The sequence below is a fragment of the Aotus nancymaae genome, unplaced genomic scaffold, assembly GCF_030222135.1.
Source record: "Aotus nancymaae isolate 86718 unplaced genomic scaffold, 86718_ANA_hifiasm-v0.15.2.pri h1tg000007l, whole genome shotgun sequence".
Classification (NCBI taxonomy): Eukaryota; Metazoa; Chordata; class Mammalia; order Primates; family Aotidae; genus Aotus; species Aotus nancymaae.
Genome location: NW_026988418.1, coordinates 56,942,214 through 56,962,984, shown reverse-complemented (window position 1 = coordinate 56,962,984; position 20,771 = coordinate 56,942,214). Strand labels below are relative to the sequence as shown.

General features: G+C 35.6%; 1 protein-coding gene across 1 annotated transcript in view; it reads right to left on the bottom strand.

The window, feature by feature from the left end:
- SPAG17 (sperm associated antigen 17) overlaps window positions 1–17,002 on the bottom strand; it is a 253,988-nt gene extending 236,986 nt beyond the window's left edge. The window contains exon 1 of the mRNA XM_064372648.1: window positions 16,916–17,002. Within this exon, the coding sequence (XP_064228718.1) occupies window positions 16,916–17,002 (87 nt within the window). The remainder of the gene's footprint in view (window positions 1–16,915) is intronic.
- Window positions 17,003–20,771: the final 3,769 nt, after the last annotated feature.

The following is a 20,771-nucleotide window of genomic DNA, read 5'->3' as shown; positions in this document are numbered from 1 at the left end:
AAACTGCTTTGCTGTTCAGCTTTTAACAATATAAACTTTGAACTTCATTTCCATCCAACATTTATATTAGCAGTAATAAATTAATCAGTTTTTTAAGTTTACTCAAGTTGTTTTTCCTTTTAGAAATATAAATTGTTTATGTACGTTTTAATGATTTTTGTACAGTATCAGAACATGCCTCCAGTCGTGACTGATTTTTTTTAATCTCCTGAAAATTTAGAATCTTTACGTATTCATGTTACTTAAAGAAAAATTAAGAAAAATAACCATATTTTGAAGTCTCTTTACTATGGGTTTTCATTTTAAATATTTACTCTTAAATTTATACACTATCCATATTAAAAACTATTCACACAAAAAATTGAATTGTATTATAATTAAAATAAAAGTAAACTAAACATCAGAAATAATAATTTGAGGATAATGATTAACTGGTAAAGATTTTAGATATAGGAGTAGAGATTTTAGATACATTTCAAAGGCAGAGCCAACAGGATTTACTGATTAATATGGCTTGGTTCCAACATCCCCACCCAAATCTCATGCTCAGTTGTAACCTCCAGTGTTGGAGGTGGGGCCTAGTGGGAGGTGACTGGATCATGGGAGTGGAGTTTTCGTCAATGGTTTAGTACCATCCTCTGGGTACTGCCCTCACAATAGTGAGTGAATTCTCATAACATCTGGTCATTTAAAAGTGAGTGGTGTGGCATCTCTCCCCTCATTCTCTTGCCCCTACTCCTGCAGTGTATGACACCTGCTCCTCCTTTGCCTTCTGTTATGATTGGAAGCTTCTTGAGGCCTCCCCAGAAGCAGAAGCTGCTGTGGTACCTGTACAGCCTGCACAACTGTGAGCCAATTAAATTTCTTTTCTTTATAAATTATCCAGTCTCTGGCATTTCTTTATAGCAATGCAAGAATGGGCATATATTGATGAACTGAGGAATTAATTATGGGTACAGAAAAGGAGAAAAAAGAATGAATGCAAGGTTTGGGCCCTAGTGTCTGTCTGGGTGAATGGTAACATCTTTCAATGAGAAGGTGACAACTCTGCAAAGAATAGCCTTGAAGGGAAAAGTTGGAGTTTGGATCTGAGATACTATGATCTAGATACTTTTAATTCTTTTCAGCAATGTTTTCAATATCTGTAAGAGAGGTATGACCGCTAAGTAAGATTTGGAGATATTCAATTTAAGTTACCACGACCAATGAATTGTGACTCATTCTGGAGCTCGAAAAAGGAAATAGGTCATGAGACTAAGACAGTAACAAATAATCAGTGAATTTAATCAAGTAGATATTTTTCAAAGATCACTATGTGCTTATCACTATCAGGTGCTATAGTCAGGAAGGAGGGAATTCAAATTTCTAAACCTTTGCTATGTTCCAGGGATTAGCAGTGCTGGAACATATATTCTGTAAGAGAATAAAAACACAGTAGATGACACTTAAATTGATGAACAATGCAAAGTAGATAACAAAGGTAATAATCGATGAAGTAGTTTAGTGAAAGGAGGGATGCCAGTGAGGGTCATAATGGTGTGAACTGAGTTTTTTTCTCAAAGATACAGGGTAGGATTTTAATGAGCAAGAGTGAGATGGAGGCAGGGAAATCTTCAGGCCCGGAAACTGCTTAGATATAGTCAGCATGGGCCTGGGGACCATTTGACTGGAGTAGAGGAAGATAAATACAGATAGGCAGAGAAAGGCCACATTAGGCAGGGCAGTGAAAGCCCGTTTATCCTGTGGGACTGGGAGCCACTGACGGTTTCCATGGCTAGAGCTGAAACAGTCACCATGTCTTAACTAACATTTTCCTAGGATGTTGCCAAACTCATATTGGCAACACTTATATTTTACTTATATTTAATATTTTTCACTTGCAATAAAAATGATCACATATAACATCTAGGTGGATATTTTGACAAACTAATTCCCTTCAGTTCCAGAGTCATTCAAATAATACAGTTTTGTCCAAAAAGAGAAATTATAATGTGAGGTTATGAAAAGTCCATTTCCCTCTCAACATTCTTCCTAGCAACTCAGCTGTTTTCATTGGCTTTTATTAAAACAACCTTTGTGTGAACTGGCAATTTGTTTTGTAAATATCAATGAAAGCATATTTCAGAAAATATAGTAATAAAAACCAACCCAATTTCAGAAATCTGCTTGCTGCCAGACGTCAGTCTTCAGCTCATATTATGAGTATTTCCAGTAAGTCTTAAATACACATTAACATAAGAAATAGCTCGCTGTTTAAGATCAAAAAGTTGAAAAACCCTTTGCTGCCTCTCAAAAATTGCTAAAGGGTTCTGTCCAATAAAATGCATTTTCCTTTTTGATAAACTGCATTTATAAGGGTTTCATGCACTTCAATTCAACTGAACTCTTCCTTCCCAAAACCTACTTAGACTCAGTTTATTATCATCCTAGTATTTATATGTTTTATAACTTTGCTTATTTAAGAGGTCTAGGATATTAACATTTCAACAACATCTATTTTGAACTCATATCCACTTTCCAACCCTTTATAAGAATTAGAAGCTTTGTTCAAAACTCTAGGAATTTCTATTACTATTTTTCAAGTTAAGTACAACTTAGCTATTGTCACTAAGCCATGTTTAATAATAGGAGAAAATTAAAAATTAAAATGTGATTCCTCAATTAGAAGTATAATAAGGAGAAGGACAGGCTGTAAGCTAAATGTTCTAAAGAACTTTAACTTGAATGCCTACTGGTTGGCAGATGAAATATCTCTGAAAAGTGAAATTGGTCATTTCATAGTTCTTCTCAGGATATAATCACAATCATCCTATATAGCTGCTGTGATGCCTTTTTAATACAAATGTTTTCTGTAAAACATCTCCTAATTCTACTAATTGTCCTGTTCCCATAACATACATTTCTTCATATTTCAAAGTTAAATAGGTGAATTAATTCTGTATAGAGTTTGGGTGTATACCACATGCCTAAAACCATGCTAATTATTCTGGGGTACATATAAGGAGGGTAAGATGTGATTTTTAGCAGCTAATGTTCTAATAATACTTGTGTTCTATATAACATGAAATACATAGCAAAACTTCAAGACATTCTATAACTAAGTATTAAGTTATAAGAGAGAGCCTAGAACCAAGGTGAAGGAAGAAAACAGTGGGTTAGGGTTGCTAGGAAAGTTTGCTGCAAGACATGCTTTATGAGAGCCTCAAAGATGGATGGATGGGCAAGGAGTGGAAAGGTAGTTCATGTCAAACAAGGAGACTGAGTGAGAGAGCAGAAAAGAGGGAGATAACTCATTTATTGAGGGTGTATTAGATGCCATGTATTACGGAAATATTTATGAAATGAAATAAACATCATTTAATATTCACAGCAAGCCTTTGAGGTGGCTATTATTGTCTTTATCTGACAAAAGGAGAATAAATCTCAGAGCGGGTAAGAAAGCTGCTCGAGGTCAACTGTTACACAGCTAACAATCAGGATTCAATATCAATGTCTGTCTTACCCAAGTGGAGCTTTCTCCAGCAGTTCACTGCCTCCTTTGAGTGTCTATACAGCAGTGACAGAACTATCTTGCCTGTAACAACTCAATTTGGTTATCCTGTGAAGTATTCTGTGGCTTTCGACTGGAGCCAGACTACAAAGGGCTGAAGAAGGCAGGCTAGTTAGACTTTGTTCAAAGTTATTATAGATGGTCACTTGCAATTTTTAAACTGGGAATTAACACAGTGTGTGCAGTGTTTAGGAAAGATAAATAGTTAGACAAACAGAAATAGGTAATTCTATGATGGGTAGAAGTAAAGGGCTCTTTTAAAAATCTAGGGATCAAAAGATGTGAGCCTAGGCTATAATGAAGGCATGAAAATGAAGAGGAAGAGATAGAAGTGAGCTGTTACAGGAAAAATCAAGAGGACTTAGAGGCAGACAGAATATGGGGAAAGAACAAGACCAGTGGATTGCAGATGAGCTTTAGTGACTGTAAGAACTATAGGGCCATGGATAGAAATGGGAAAGTTGAAATAAGGAGGTGATCTGAGACTTTGATGAGATGGCTGGCACAACCAGGGAATGTGGCATGCTTCCAGGCATCAGAAGGGGCCATTTTCTATACTTTTTTGGAGCTAGAAAAATAACTTTTTCCTAATGAAGAATTTATGTGTCTCACAATAGAGTATGGAATTATAAACTCAAATATTTCTGTCAGTTCTATTTAGATGCTCTCAGTAAGAAGCCTAAGAGTTGAATATAAAAAAGAAAATGCTATGATCTTTCTGTCCTCTAAATGAGAAAGTCAGAGGGTAAAAGATTAATTAAGGATGAAGTCTGATGTTTCAGGTAAAATAAGTACTCTTTTCACACTTATTTATTGGTCTTAAGCGACACTTTAATATTGAGTTTAAGTACTAATCAAAGAATTTTCAATAGACGTTTCTTAAATAACTTCTACTCTAATAATATCTACCTCATGGCACTGCTGTAGAGATTGACATAAGAGACTAAATATATAACATTTTGTTATGAATTGCAAGGTCCATGTAAAATGTTATGATTGTCACAACTTACTGTTATGGAGGAAGAATGGAGTAGTGAGAAAACATAAGATTTGGTTCCTGATGTGACAAATTACTACATGTCTTTGGACAAGATCTTGAAACTCCTAAATTGTCAGTTTTGTAAAAGGAGAAGATTAGCCTAGATACCTAGGAGTCTCCACCTCTGAATAAATATTGTAAAGGACAACACAATAATGTATAGAATAACTTTGTGGTTTTCAGCCTGTAAAAGTAATTATTATGCAAATATTACCTCGTATTTGAAAAAGGGCAACCCTATATTGAGAATGAAAACATAGAACTAGGAAGGAAGACCCAGCAGCCTCAATTAGGACCTCAATATATTATAGCAGATGTTTGCAAATATTTTAAAATATGTAGATATTTATACTACAGATGAATTAAAAGTTTTATCATAAACTCGTGAAAAAAATTAGGCAAATAATAGGAGTGTTCAGTCTCTTGAGTATTAAGATCCTGAAATCATCATTGCAGAATGAAATCAATTAATGCTGGAGTAGTGGATCTGGCTGGGTTAAGAGGTGTGTGGGTTGCCATAAACTTTTTTCTGTGCATTTAATGTTTCCTGTGGTGAGTCACAGTAAGGGAATGGAATAACTGTCATGCCAATAGTTGGTCTCACACAAGTATAGATGCCTTTTTGCTACATGCAAAAATGTGACTTTAAATGTTAGGAAGAAATAAAAAGGAATACCAGCTTCAGATAATCTGCAAATATAAAAGTATTTAATCATTAAAACTGACAAAACTCCAATCCAAACTCTACCTGTGAGATGTCTAAAGAACCTAAGCAAACTTCCAGGCAACTCTGGTATTCTGAAGAAGAACATATTTGGGGACAAAAAGTCCATAATATTTTAATGAAAAAAAATTATGTCTGGCCTATGGATATTCTCTTTACTGGTACCATACTTCACTTAACAATAAAAACATTGTGTGATTTTTTTTTCTTGTGTTGGTACAGAAATTCTGACCATAACACAGAATTCTAATTGAAATATATAGCTCAGCCATCTCTGACCATGTGCATTATTCTGAGATAGGCTTTGTGTAATCCAGAAGCTCCTAGAGGGAATGGCTATGCTATTTAAACAAGGCTGGAAATTTTTTACAAATTGCTGTCAACAAAGCTTTTACTCATCTCTCTTCCCAGCCTCACCTCTCATATGATAGTCTTTGAAGAAATGAAAAAGAAATCAGAATTTATTAAAAAATATCTTAGACATCAGCAAGATAACAGATTAGAAAGCTCCAGTCCCTCTTTGCCCACCATTAAAAAACAAAACCAAAACCAAAAACACTAGAGACTAACATAGCAGTATAGGAGTTATGAAATCAGTCAAAGATCTAACAAATGAGTCCTCCCTGAGATGGTGTGGTGGTGTCATGGTTGGGAGAAAGCAGCCCAATTCCTTATTCCCTCCTGTGAACCAAAGGACTAGAGTAAATCTTATTTGCAACGTTCGAAGCTTTTGGTGGGCAGGCCAAGGGACTGTTTTATATCTGGTCTGACTCAGAGCTCAGATGGAACAGCAAGACAGTTCAGATCTGAGGCTGGCAGAAGCTGTGGCCAGTGGCAGGATTTTTGGTATATGAAAGCTTCAGAGCAATGGCAGACTCATGGATGCTTGGGGAAAAGATTATGAGCAGAGGACCACGACAAGACATTTAAGGCCCTAAGAGGAAACTGCTGTGAGACTCTGGGAAATTAAGACATATTTAAAAGCAGTCATATATGGGAGAATTTTTTTAATTAAAAGAAACCCCATCTCTACAAAAAAATACAAAAATTAGCAGGATGTGGTGGCATATACCTGTGGTCCCAGTTACTCAGGAGGCTGACTTGGGAAGATTGCTTCAGCCTGGGAGGTCAAGGCTGCAGTGAGCTAAGACTGTGCAATTACACTTCAGCCTGGGCAATAGAGCAAGACCATATTAAAAAAAAAATATATATATATATATATAAAGCACACACGAAGGGCCAGGAAGAATGCATGCATGCCCAGAAAAGACCTAGCAAGATTTTAAGCCTTTTTCCTTGGCTGTTGCTAAGGCCCAAAACCTGGAAGTGGCTGTTTTTTCAAATGCCCAATTTTCAACGAGGCATACAGAGGACTAGGAACACATGGCCCCATTGAAGGCAACAAAATAAATCTTCAGAAACTGTCCTTGAAGAAATACATGCATTGGACTTACAAGGCAAAATTAAAAAAAAAAACAAAAAAAAACAAATCTGTTTTAGATATGTTCAAACGGCTAAAGGATAATGCAATTAAAGGAAACCAGAAACTGACATATGAACAAAATGAGAATATCAACAAAAAGAAGTTATTGAAAAGAACCAACCAGAAATTCAGGAGCTGAAAAATACAATAACTAAACTAGAAATTTCACTAGAGGGATTCAGCCGAAGACTTGATAAGACAGAGGAAATTATCAGTGAACTTGAAGACAGGCCATTTGAAATTATAGAGTCTGCTAAGCAAAAAGAAAAAAGTATGAAGAAAAGTATATAGAGCATAAGAGACTTAAGGGATACCACCAGGCAGACCAGTAGATGCATATGGAAATCTCAGAAAGACAAGAGAAGTGAAAGAGGTAGAGAGATTATTTGAATTGGTAATGGTTAAAAGTATCTCTAATTTGAGGAATGACATGAATATAAAAATCCAAGGAGCTCAACAAACTCCAAGTATGATAAACCCAAAGAGACACATATTGAGACACATAAATCAAACTATCAAAAGCCAAAGACAGAATTTTGAAGGCAGCAAGGGAAAAGTGACTCATTATGCATGAGGGATTCTCAATAAGATTATCAGCAAATTTCTCAGGAGAAACCTTGCAGGCCAGAAAGCATTGGGATGACATACTTAAAGTACTGAAAGAAAAAGATTGTCAACTAAGAGGTCTACATTCAGCAAAATTGTCCTTCAAAAATGGAGAAATGAAGACATTCTCAGAAAACCAAAATCCAAGGGAGTTCATTACATTAGGCAACACAAGTAAGACTACCCAAAGGCATATAATAATCAAACCCTCAAACGTCAAGGACAAAGAGAAGATCCTAAAAGCAGCAAGTTAAGAAAAGCCCAAATAACATATAAGAGTTCTAATTCATCTGGTAACAAACTTCTCAGTGGAAACCATATAGGCCAGGAGGGATTTGGGTGACATTTTCAAAGTATGGAAAGACAAAAAAAATTGCCATTAAAGAATATTTTACCCAACAAAGCTACATTTCAAATACAAAGTAGAAATAAAGTCTTTCCCACAAAAACAAAAGCTAAGAGAATGCACCATCATCAGACTCATCTTAAAAGAAAAGCTAAAGGGAGTTCTTTAATGTGAAAGGAAAAACACTAATGTGCAAAAAGAAAATATTTGAAGGTATAAAACCCACTAGTAAAATTAAGTACACAAACCCAGAATACTCTAATGTTGCAATTATGGTTAGCAACCAAGTAATAATTCTAGTATGAAGCCCAAAAGACAAATCTATCAAAAACAATAATAACTATAGCAACCTGTTAAGAGATAGGCAATATTAAAAATACGCAAATTGAGATAACATAAAGTCAAAATTGGGGGGTGAGTTAAAGTGTGAAGGTTTTTTTAATTGTTTGTTTCTATACTTTTCTAAACTAAGTAGTCATCTCTTTAAAATAATTTGTAAGCCTCATGGTAGCTACAATGCAAAAACCTATAATAGATTCATAAAAGTAAAAAGCAAAAAATTAAAACATACTGCCAGAGAAAAATCACTTAATCACAAAGGAAGATAGAAAGGAAGAAAGGAAGATGAATTATGATACAAGGACACAGCAACAAATGGCAACAGTAAGTGTTTAACAACATTGACTGTAAAGTGACTCAATTCTCTAATTAAAAGGCATAGAATGGCTGAATGGATAAAGAAAAAAGACCCAACTCTATGCTGCCTATAAGAAACCCACTTCACCTATAAATATATACATACTCTGAAAGTGAAGAAGCATTTCATGCAACCTGAAACCAAAAAAAGAACAAGAATAGCTATACTTATATAAGGTAAAATAAACTACAAATCATAACTGTAAAAAGAGACAAAGAAGGTCACTATATAATGATAAACGTTTCAATACAGCAAGAGGGTATCACAGTTATAAATATCTATGCATCCAACATCAGAACTCCCAAGTATATAAAGCAATCATTAATAGATGTAAAGGGAGAGATAGATTGTAATACAATGATAGTAGAGAACCCACTGTCAGTAATGGATAAAAAATCCAGACAAAAAAATCACCAAAAAATCTTGGAGTTAAAATACACACTATACCAAATAGGCCTACCTGATATTTACACAGCATTTTAATCAAATAGTGCAGAATATACATTCTTTTCAGTAGCATACAGAACACTTTCCATTATAGACCATATCTTAGGCCACAAAACAAGTTTCAAAAAATTAAAGAGTAGAAATTATATCAAGCATCTTTTCTGACCACAAAGGAATAAAACTAGAAATCAATAACAAGAGAAACCTCAAAAACCACACAAACACATGGAAATTAAACAACTTGCTTCTGAATGTTAAATTGGTTAATGAAAGAATTAAGAACATTAAAAAATTTCTTGAAACAAATGAAAATGGAAAAACGACATACTAAAATCTAGGGATACAGTAAAAGCAAAATTAAGAGAAAAGTTTATTGAAATATGCTTGTATCCATAAACTAGAAAGACTTCAAATAAAACACTTTAATCATTGTATTAGTCAGTTCTCATATTGCTATGAAGAAATACTCAAGAATGGATAATTTGTAAAGAAAAGAAGTTTAATGGATTCACAATTCTCCATTGCTGGGAAGGTCTCAGGAAACTTATGGCAAAAGATGAAGGAAAAGAAAAGGCATGTTTTACATGGCAGCAGGTGGGAAAGCATATGAGCTAGTACAGGGGAACAACCTTTTATAAAACCATAAGATCTCATGAGATTCCCTCACTATCACAAGCACAGCATGGGGAAAACCACCCCCATGATTCAATTATCTCCATTTGGTCTCTCCCTTGACACATGGGGATTATGGGAATTACAATTCAAGGTGAGATTTGGTTAGGGACCCAAAGCCAAACCATATCAGTCATGCACCTCAAAGAACTAGAAAAGCAAGAACAAACCAAACCTCAAATTAGTGGAAGGAAAAAAAGATCAGAGGAAGAATAAATGAAATTGAGGCTAAAAAAATACAGATCACTGGAATGAAACAAGTTGTTTTTTTTTTTTGAAAAGATAAACGAATTGTCAAACCTTTAGGAAAAAAAGAGTGAAGACCCAGGTAAATAAACCTGGAAACAACAGAAGATACAACAACTAAGGCCATAGAAATGCAAAGAATCATGAGAGACTATTATGAACAACTGAACAACAAAAATTGGAAAACCCAGCAGAAACGGACAAATTCCTAACATATACAACCTACTGAGATTGAACCATGAATAGATAATTTTAGCAAACCAAAAATGAATAATGAGATTGAAGCTGTAATAAAAAATTTCCCATCAAATTAAAAAGATCATTCACCATTATCAAGTAGAATTTATATCAGGAATCTAAGGATGGCTTAACATAGGCAAATCAAGAAATGTGACATATTGTATGACTAGAACCAAGAATAAAATACACATGATCATTTCAATAGATGATGAAAAAGCATTTGATAAAATTTAATATCCATTAGGATGAAAACCCTAAAAACTGGATATAGAAAAAATATACCTCAAATAATAAAGGCCAACACTCAGCTAAAATCATATTGACTAGGAAGAAATGGAAAGCCTTTCCTCTAAGATCTGGAATTGGACAACAAGGATGCTGAATTTTACCACTTTTATTTACCATAATGCCGGAAATCTTGGCCAGAACAATTAGGCAAGAGATAGAGATGAAGGACATCCAAATTGAAAAGAAGTAAGTGAAATTTTCATTGTTTACAGACATGATTTCATACTTAGAAAAATCTAATGATTCCACCAAAAAAACCTGTTGGAACTGATAAATTAAGTTGCAGGAAAAAATAACATACAAAAATCAGTAGCACTTATATTCACCATCAGCACACAATCTGAAAACAAAAATCAATAAAGCAAACCCATTTGCAGTAAATATCTAGGAATAAAATACCTAGGAATCAATTTTATCAAAGAAATGAAAGATCTATACAAGTAAAACTAGAAACACTGATGTAAAAGATTGAAGAGGATGAACACCAAAAAGAAAAGATATCCTATGTTCTTGAACTGAAATAATTAATTTTATAAAATGTCCATGCTATCCAAAAGAATTTACAGTTATGCAATCTCTATTAAAATACTAATGACATTCTTCACCAAAATAGAAAAAAGAATCCTAAAATTTATATGGAACCACACAAGACCCAGGAGAACCAAAAAATTCTTAAGCAAAAAGAACAAAGCTAGAGGCATCAAACTATCTGATTTCAAAATACAGTAAACAAATCAGCATGTAGTCTCTACTAAAATACAAAAACTTAGCCATGTATTAAACTCATTTTCAACAAAAGTGCCAAGAACATACAATAGAAAAGGACAGTCTCTTCAATAAATGTGAAATAAATACTGGATAGCCATATGCAGAAGAAGGAAACTGGACCCCTATCTCTCTCCATATACAAAAATCAAATCAAAATGGATTGCAGACTTAAATCTAATACCTGAAATTATGAAATTATTAAAAGAAAACATTGGAGAAATGCTTGAGGACACTGGTCTAGGCAAATATTTTTTTGTGTAAGAACTCAAAAGCATATGCAACCAAAGCAAAAATAGAGAAGTGGGATCATATCAAGCTATAAAGCTCTGCACAGCAAAGAAAACAATCAGCAAAGTGAAAAGACAACTCACAGAATAGGATAAAATATTTGCAAATTATCAATCTGGCAAAAAATTAATAACCAGATATTTAAGGGGCTAAAACAACTAAATAGGAAAAAAAAACCAAAAATCTGATTTAAAAATAGGCAAAGGATTCAAATAGACATTTCTCAAAAAATGTATTAATTACCAAAAGTTATATAAAAAGATGCTCAACATCACTAATCATCAGATAAATGCCAATTAAAACCACAATGAGATATCATGCCACCCCAGTTAAAATCGCTTTTATCAAAAAGACACAGAATAATGAGTGTTGGCAGGGATGTGGAAAAAGGGGAACTCTTGTATACTATTGATGAGAATGTAAATTAGAACAGACACTATAGAAAACTATATGGAGATTTCTCAAAAAACTAATGATAGAACTACCATATAATCCGGCAGTTCCACTATTTGATATATAGCTAAAAGAAAGGATATCAATGTATTGAAGAGAGATTTGCACTTCCATGTTTATTGCAGCAGTATTCACAATAGCCAAAGTATGGAATCAATCTAAGTGCCCATCAACAGATGAATCAATAAAGAAAACCATATATGCGATACATATACACAATGGAATAATATTTAGCCATACAACATGAAATCCTGTCCTTCATAGCAACAAGGATGGAACTAGAGTTCATTATGTTAAGTGTAATAAGGGAAAGATGAATATCATATGTTCTTACTCTTATGTGGGAAATATAAAAGTAGATCTCATGAAGATAGAGAGTAGAATGAAAGTTAACAGAAGCTGGGAAAAGTAGCAAGGAAGGGGCATAAAGAGAGTTTGCTTAATGAGCACAAATATACAGTTTGATAGAAGAAATAAGCCTAGTGTTTAATAGATCAGTAGGGTGATTATAATTTACAATAATCTATCATATATTTCAAAAAAGCTAGAAGAGAATAATTTGAGTGTTTCTAGTATAAAGAAAAGACAAATATTCAAAATGATGAATATCCTATAGTCATTTGATCTTTTCAAACTATGTGATTGTATTAAATTATCACATGTACCCCTAAAATGTGTACCTCTATTATATATGAATAAAAAAATAAAATGGATAAAACAATGTTAAAGGGAGTCCTTCAAGCTGAAATGAAGGATGCTAGACAGTAACTGAAAGCCATATGAAAATATAAAGTTCTTTGGTTAAAAAAAAAATGCATGAACAAATTTATTTTAAAAAGTATTATTATAATTTTGATTTGTAAATCCACTTTTTATTTTCTACAGGATTTAAAGAAAAATGTGTAAAAATAATTATAAATCTATGCTAATGAGTACATAAAGATGTAATTTGTGACACCATAACATAAGTTATGCAGGTGAGGCTGTAAAGTGAATTTACATAAGAAATTGATATTAAGTTGTTATCAATTTAAGACAGATTATTATAACTTTATGATATTACATGGTAACCACAAAGAAAGTATCTATAGAATATACACAAAAGAAAATGAGAAGGTATTCTAAACATGTCACTAAAAAAAAATCAACTAAATAAAGACACTAATGGAGGGAACAGAGGACACAACAAATCTGTAAGACATATAGAAAACAAATAATAAAACGGCAAAAGTAAGTCTTTTCATACTAGTAATTACTTTAAATGTAAATGTATTAAACCCTACAACAACAAAACAGAGACTGGCAGAATGGATTAAAAAACAAACAAAACTCAGAATTGAAGTATATGCTGTTGGCAGAGATTCACTTTAGATATAAGGATACGCATAGGTTGAAAGTAAAGGGACAGACAAAGGTATTCCATGCAAATATTAATAGTAACTAAAAGAGAGCAGGGGAGGTTAAGCAACTACAACACAAAAAAGACTTTAAGTCAAAAGCTGTTTTAAGAGACAAAGAATAAAGATGCTCATCATCACTTATCGTTAAAGAAATGAAAATCTAAACCACAACGAGATATCACCTCGTACCTGTTAGGATAGCTATTATTAAAAAATCAAAAACAAAACCAATAAACAAACAAAAACAAACCTCACCAAAAAATAAAAATAAAACAACAACAAAAAATAAAAAGTGTTGGCAAAGATGTGGTGAAATTGAAATCCTTGTACACTGTTGGTGGGAATGTAAAATGATATAGCCCTGTGCAAAATGATATGGTAGTTCCTCAAAAAATTAAATTTGGGCACAGCGGCTTACTCCTGTAATCCCAGCACTTTGAGAGGCTGAGGTGGGAGGATTGCTTGAGTCCAGGAGTTTGAGACCAGCCTGGGCCACATAGACCCTATCTCAAAACAAAATTAAATATACAGAATTACCATATGATCCAGTAATTCTACTTCTTTATACATACCCAAATGTTTTTAAAGCAGGGACTCCAACAAATTTTTGTACACCCATGTTAATACCCACGTTAGCAGCAGTACTCACAATAGCCAAGAGGTGAAAGCAACCCAAGTGCCCATCAAAGAATGAATGAATAAATAAAATGTAAAAAGGAAAGAAATTCTGATACATGCTACAGTATGAATGAACCTTGAGGACATTAAGTAAACTAAGAGTCACAGAAAGACAAATACTATATGATTCCACTTACATGAAGTACCTAAAGTAGTCAAATTCGGAGAGACAGAAGGTAAAATGGCAGCTTCCTGGGGCTGAGGAGAGGGAAGGATGGGGAATTAACATTGTTGAATTAGTACTGAGGGCTAAGGTTCACACCTCTTCCTCTGACTGTGGCCAATAGAGCCTGCCTTGACCATTGCATGGAAAGATTTTAATTTCTATGATACCAAAGCATCTTTGACATTCTAATGCTGCTAGACATCATAAATATAATGTCTGTGTCACATACATACTAACACAAAAGGATCCTATTGCCAATGTACCTAAATATTTTCTTTTTATACAATTTGAGGTGTGATAGTTCATCTATATCAATAAGTTAAATATTTTGGTATAGCAAAGAGAGTAAATGACCATTTGTTTGACGGAATTAATTTAGGAGTAATCTATACCCAGAAGTGGTCTAACCTACATTTTTCTCCCAATCTAAATGTGTCAGATTTACTTACTGCACATATTAGTCTCCCTACTTAAAATAATCATGCACCTTCATTCTACTTGTTCAAATTCCACCGATTGTTTAGGGCCCAGGTGAAGGCAAATATTTTACAAAGCATTTCCTGACTATCCCAGCGCATATTTATCTTCCTAACCTCTAGTATCTATTTAATCATTTAGTGCTTAGTGATAGAATGCTTTGTATTATTTGCTTTCATTTTATATTTAAAACCAACTAAAATGTATGAAAAAACTGACAATTATTCCAGCCTGAAAGTACAATCTGAGAGAGTGATACAAGGTAAATTCAATAAAACCAAATTGTGAACTTGTTTATTCTCTTTAAAGCCTACCCAATATGAACATGAATTCAAAAATACTATTGATTTGGATTATCCAATAAGTTAATTCTAAAAACTGGTTTATGGAAAACTGGAGGAATTCTTTCCTCCTCTCCCACCCCCAACACACACACATAATACAACACACACACTAGCACACACACTCAACCACATATACTTCGACATGAATAACAAGTGTATGGAAAGAAACTCTCTGGATACTAAAACAATAGAGTACACTATGTGTGCTTAAGATTCACACATCCATAGTCATCTGCAACCTAAATTCAGAGTCTGTTGCATTGGTGGTTAGGGCATGCCTCTGGGCATTGGACTGCTGGGTTAATCTGGAAATTATCCTTTTGGATCAGACATGAAATCAAGCAGAGAAAAATGTGAGAGGTGGTGGAGGGTAGTTGTCTTTTTCCTGCAATAAAAAAACATGTGTTCCAACAAACTGAAGAAAATGGAGTTCACTCTTTATAGTTAAAAGTACATATTTCTTTGAGTTCAAATTCTTTCTATTAATACATAAGATTTATTGAAGTATATTGTTTGAGTAGGATCAAGAAAGCTGAATATTATTTCAGGTTTTCAAGCCATAAGGACAAATAGTGACTTTAGGTTTTCCATTCAACTAGGAAAATTATAGCTTCATATTTGCAACACTAAAGCTAATGCAGTGTCAGCACCTCCATCAAACCCCGTTGTTCAGCAGTTTATAATTCAAGCAGAAATGTTCACTCCAAGACCAAACTTGGCCTAAACGATCTCAAAAAAATGGAGAAAAAATTATTTTGGCTAGCACTGACTTATAAAAGCAAAAGAGAGGGTGCTTTTACAAAGTGCTTTGAAAAACATCTTTGAGAATTTGAGAAAGTAACTGGGGATTACTGAGTTGACATCCGGCATTACCAAAGTTATAGAAAGGACCCAAAATTCCATGACATCACATCAGCACCAGGAGTATCATAACTACTTTCATGAAATTCTTCATCAGGACTAATTTCCTTATCAAACAGAATTGCTGTTAATAGGAAAAATCAATCATAGTGGAAAATAAGGACAAATAGGTAAAAATTTCTCATGAGGGCAACACAAGACTTTAGATCCATTTTTCCCTTTAAGTACTAACTCTCTAGTGCACCATATAGACACATATAAAATGAAAAAAATACTTTTTTTTTTACCCCCACTTACTAAAGTAGTTCACAATGGTGGGCTGGAATTTCCAGAAACAACCTTTCTCTTCCCGAATGCTAACTTGTACTTAGAAACACCTTAATGTAGAAGGGGATTTCCAGCCGCAGGTGACAAGAGCTATTGGGCTCCTCATTCACTGAAGGTGGGTGGGGAGCCAGTGAGTTCTGGGATCTCATGCACTTTGAAGTCCTGTGGCAGGTGGGTTGCAGAATGCCTGGTGCCTTTGTGGCATCCTGTGGGTAAGTTGGCTGCCAACCCCTCATTGCTCTGATCTCCCACACCTTCAAAATATGTCAAAGCTTTAATAGAGTGGGATCAGGGCATTACATTAAAAAATCATCTTTTCCTATCTATACAAAGCTCCCTTGTACTAAATACAGTGTAATTCTAGGCACTCCGTGTCTGTTTTCACTCAGCATTTATTAAAGCCCTATTACAGGCTAGGCCACAGATGATTTGATAAGATTCTCATCCTTTAAAAGATGTCAGGAGAAAACGAAAAGTCCATTAAAAAAACTCCAGTGCAATTGTGGAGTGCCATCTGGACGACTTCACTGAAAAGGGTCTGGGGGTGTCAGAGCGACACCTCCTCTCTTCCCCACCACGCAGCTCTCACCAGCCTTTAAAATCACACTGACTCACCTGGTGGCTATTCCCTTCCTTCTTCCCTTAAGTTCTGCTCATTTATCAAGCACTCCCTGTCCCTGGGACCCTGGGTCCGGGAATCTTCAGACCCCAGAGATACTGATGAGAGGAGGAGGCTGAAGGCGTCGCCTAGGAGGGTCTGGCAGGGCCTCTGGCATTTCCGGGGGCAGAGAGGGCTTCAAGGGCTCAAGGCTCACCTGATTGAACTGTGCAGCTACGAGCGACGGTTCCCATATCTTAGAACTGGTGTTCACAGTCCCGCCTTTCTCTTTCTTGGGTGCCATGCAAAGGACAGGAGGAGCATTGGCGTCTAAACTGGGTTCCGGCCCTGCCTAAGCGTCCCTGCTACCACAGTAACCGAAGCCACGCCCAGTCTCTGAACTACGTCGACTCCCCTCCCTGCGTCAACCGCTTCCGTCTCCATAGCAACGGAGTCTCCTAGCGCGCGGCGCTTGGGGGCGGGGTTCTTAGTTCCCGGGTCAAAGTTGAGGACTTTTCAGCAGGAAAGCTGCGCAAGCGGTGGAGGGCAGGACGAGGCTGGCCTCGGCAGATCGGGCTACGTTCTACGGTCTAGAAACTCTAAATCTCTGGAATCCCATCCAGGACTCCTCCACCAAGATTTCTTCCGATCCTGAGTGACCTAGATTGGAACACTGACCCCTTCAGGAGGCAGCCCATGCCGTTGTTTTCCACTCGCTCTAATCTGCCCCAAGTGCTTCCACTATGAAGCCAAATTTGTCTCTCCTTGACCTGTACACTCTGCCCTGGTCTTAGTTCAGCTGTGGGGCCTTAGTAAACAAATCCAATCACCCTTCCAAGTGACTCCTTATTTAATTGTAGATGGGATTCATGTACTTCCCTGCTCAAAGAGCTCCAGTTCCTTTAAACTACCTTTTATTGATTGGTAAGTAGAATATTTCTTTTTTCCCTTTTTCCCACCCTGCACTCCTCAATATCTAAAATATCCTGGTTGGACAAATTTCCCAAATTAATGACAGTAATAAAAGCCATTTTTTCTTGAGCAATGGTTGTATGCTATACAAGATTTTTCATTTAATTCTCACAACCACCTTATCCCAGTTCCCACAGTGTCTGATTGATGGTGCCAGGATTAGATCCCAGGATAATCTGAGTCACAGATGTAGTGTGGATAATTTCTACACTGTTGTCTACTACTGTTTTAGGCCTGCCAAAATGAGGGATACCCTCTTCTGGAGCTAGATTTACTTTTGTTTTTTATTACAATGAGGCAAATTTGAGGACACCCGGGTGCAGAGCACAATCAAAAGTGTCTTGCTGTCTCCTTAGTCATATAAAATGCAGCACTGACCAGGGCTTAACTAGCCATTGAGTCCCTGCACTTTGCCTAGAGGTGAGATGCTTCAGCTATCTCACTGGCCCGGATGAGTGAGGTGATGCAAGCCAGAAGCTTAATTTCACTGGGCACAACGTGATGAATGGGTGACCTTCCACAGGGGAATATTCTAAACCTTTTCATTGCTAACCCTTTTAATTTTTTTGAGGAATAAATTTAGGGAAGGGGTATAGTGATATCCAGCCACTAGCATCCTTTTTCATTTAGGGGGCACTTTTAATGATGATTTCGAGTTTTGTTCATAATTTAGACCATGAAAGAAAGTTTCTCTTTACACTCTAATTCTTTAATACAAATACAGTCAGCCCTCCCATTGTCACAGTTTTTCATTCCTGGATTCAGCCAACTTTGGATCCAAAATATCAAAACATAAATAAAGAAATATATAAATAAAGAAAAATACAGCATAACAACTATTTTACAGCATTTACATAATATTAGATATTATAAGTAATCTAGATAGGATTTAAAGTATAGGAGAGGATGCGCATAGGTTATATGCAAATACTAGACCACTTTATTAAGGGACTTGAATATCAGACATTTTTCTATTGGGGAATGTGAGGGGTCCTAGAAGCAATTCCTGGTGGCTCCAAGGGACCATTATATTAAAGAAAAACAATTTCTAGAAAGAGTCTTTCACAGAAACTTTACTGAAAAATACAAGTTTTTATTTCTTAGAATAAGTACAGTTCATCTTCTTGGGAAGGAATAGACAGATCCTATAGAAGCCTAGCCATAGGGCTAGATAATTCACATCTGGAAGCCCTCTCTTGTCATGAGAATAAAATAACGGATGCATGGTGAGGCCAGAGAGATCTGCCAAAAAAGGATTTTCTTGAGAGTCTCCATAGCAACACCTAGGCTGCTATTGATTAATTTTCATAGTATTTTCTCCAAAATTTTGTTCTTCACTAAAATTTTCTTAGCATTTGTAAGATGAAAATTTTCTTTGTATTATGGCTGGAAAATAAAGTTGTGTCTCTTCCATACACACAAAAAAATCTACCTAATCATTAATTATATCATTCTGAATTTTAATCAAGTTTTTTTCATAGTTTTAAACTGGGGGAGAAAAGTTCTGCTTTTTTATTTAAAAGGTAGTAAAAAGTTTGTTGGCATTCCAGTATATTTTATAAAAAATTTAACTAGATGTTTGTGCATGTCATGCTGCATTACTCATTTTCCCTCTTCTTGAATGTGAATGCACACTTCAAAATAAACTATTACCTGCAATCATTTCAGCCAAATCACTAGCAGATGATTAATAAAATAGGTTGCAGATAAGAAAGAGAAAAAATGGAATAAGCAGGAAAAAAAGTAAAATTAAGTGTTATTTAAAAATTGCAGAGATAGCATCATTATCTGTGTATTTCTTACAAGTGACAGCTGTCCAACCACAATACTGGCAGCAATAATTTGTTTGCAATACTTATTTGACAAAAACCGTCTAGTTGTTTATCAAACATTTCCTTTTCTTTTCTCCTAATATGTGAGTCAAACACTTTTTGGCCTTCCTTATTCTTAGATATGAACATGTGACTGAGTTCTAGCCAAGTCTGGCTTTGAAAAATGTCTCCTAGCATTGTGTATGCCCTTTTTGCTCGATATTGGGGTGGCATTGAAAACCTTATCTCTGAATGATTGCTGTGACACAGAGGTCTCCCCTTCCCCTGAGGATCATCCTGCTCCTCTCACCAAAGACATTTGTTTGGGGCTATTATGTAGGTGAGAATTAAACTTTTTTCTTAAAGCTGCCGGAATATTGAGGTTTGCTATAGCAGCCAGGGTTACCGTAACTACCCTGACATTGATAATTTTCATCTGAGAATTGCCTTTTTTTTTTTTATTGCATTTTAGGTTTTGGGGTACATGTGAAGAACATGCAAGATTGTTGCATAGGTGCATACGTGGCAGTGTGATTTGCTGCCTTCCTCCCCTTCACCTATATCTGGCATTTCTCCCCATGCTATCTCTCCCCAACTCCCCACCCCCCGCTGTCCCTCCCCTATTTCCCCCCAACAGACCCCAGTGTGTAGTGCTCCCCTCCCTGCGTCCATGTGTTCTCGTTGTTCAACACCCGCCTATGAGTGAGAACATGCGGTGTTTGATTTTGTGTTCTTGTGTCAGTTTGCTGAGAATGATGGTTTCCAGGTTCATCCATGTCCCTACAAAGGACGTGAACTTATCGTTTTTGATGGCTGCATAATATTCCATGGTGTATATGTGCCACATTTTCCCTGTCCAGTCTATCATCGATGGGCATTTGGGTTGGTTCCAGGTCTTTGCTATTGTAAACTGTGCTGCAATGAACATTTGTGTGCATGTGTCCTTATAGTAGAACGATTTAGAATCCTTTGGATATATACCTAGTAATGGGATTGCTGGGTCAAATGGAATTTCTATTTCTAGGTCCTTGAGGAATCGCCACACTGTCTTCCACAATGGTTGAACTAATTTACACTCCCACCAACAGTGTAAAAGTGTTCCTATTTCTCCACATCCTCTCCAGCATCTGTTGTCCCCAGAATTTTTAATGATCGCCATTCTAACTGGCGTGAGATGGTATCTCAACGTAGTTTTGATTTGCATTTCTCTAATGACCAGTGATGATGAGCATTTTTTCATATGTTTGTTGGCCTCGTGTATGTCTTCTTTTGTAAAGTATCTGTTCATAT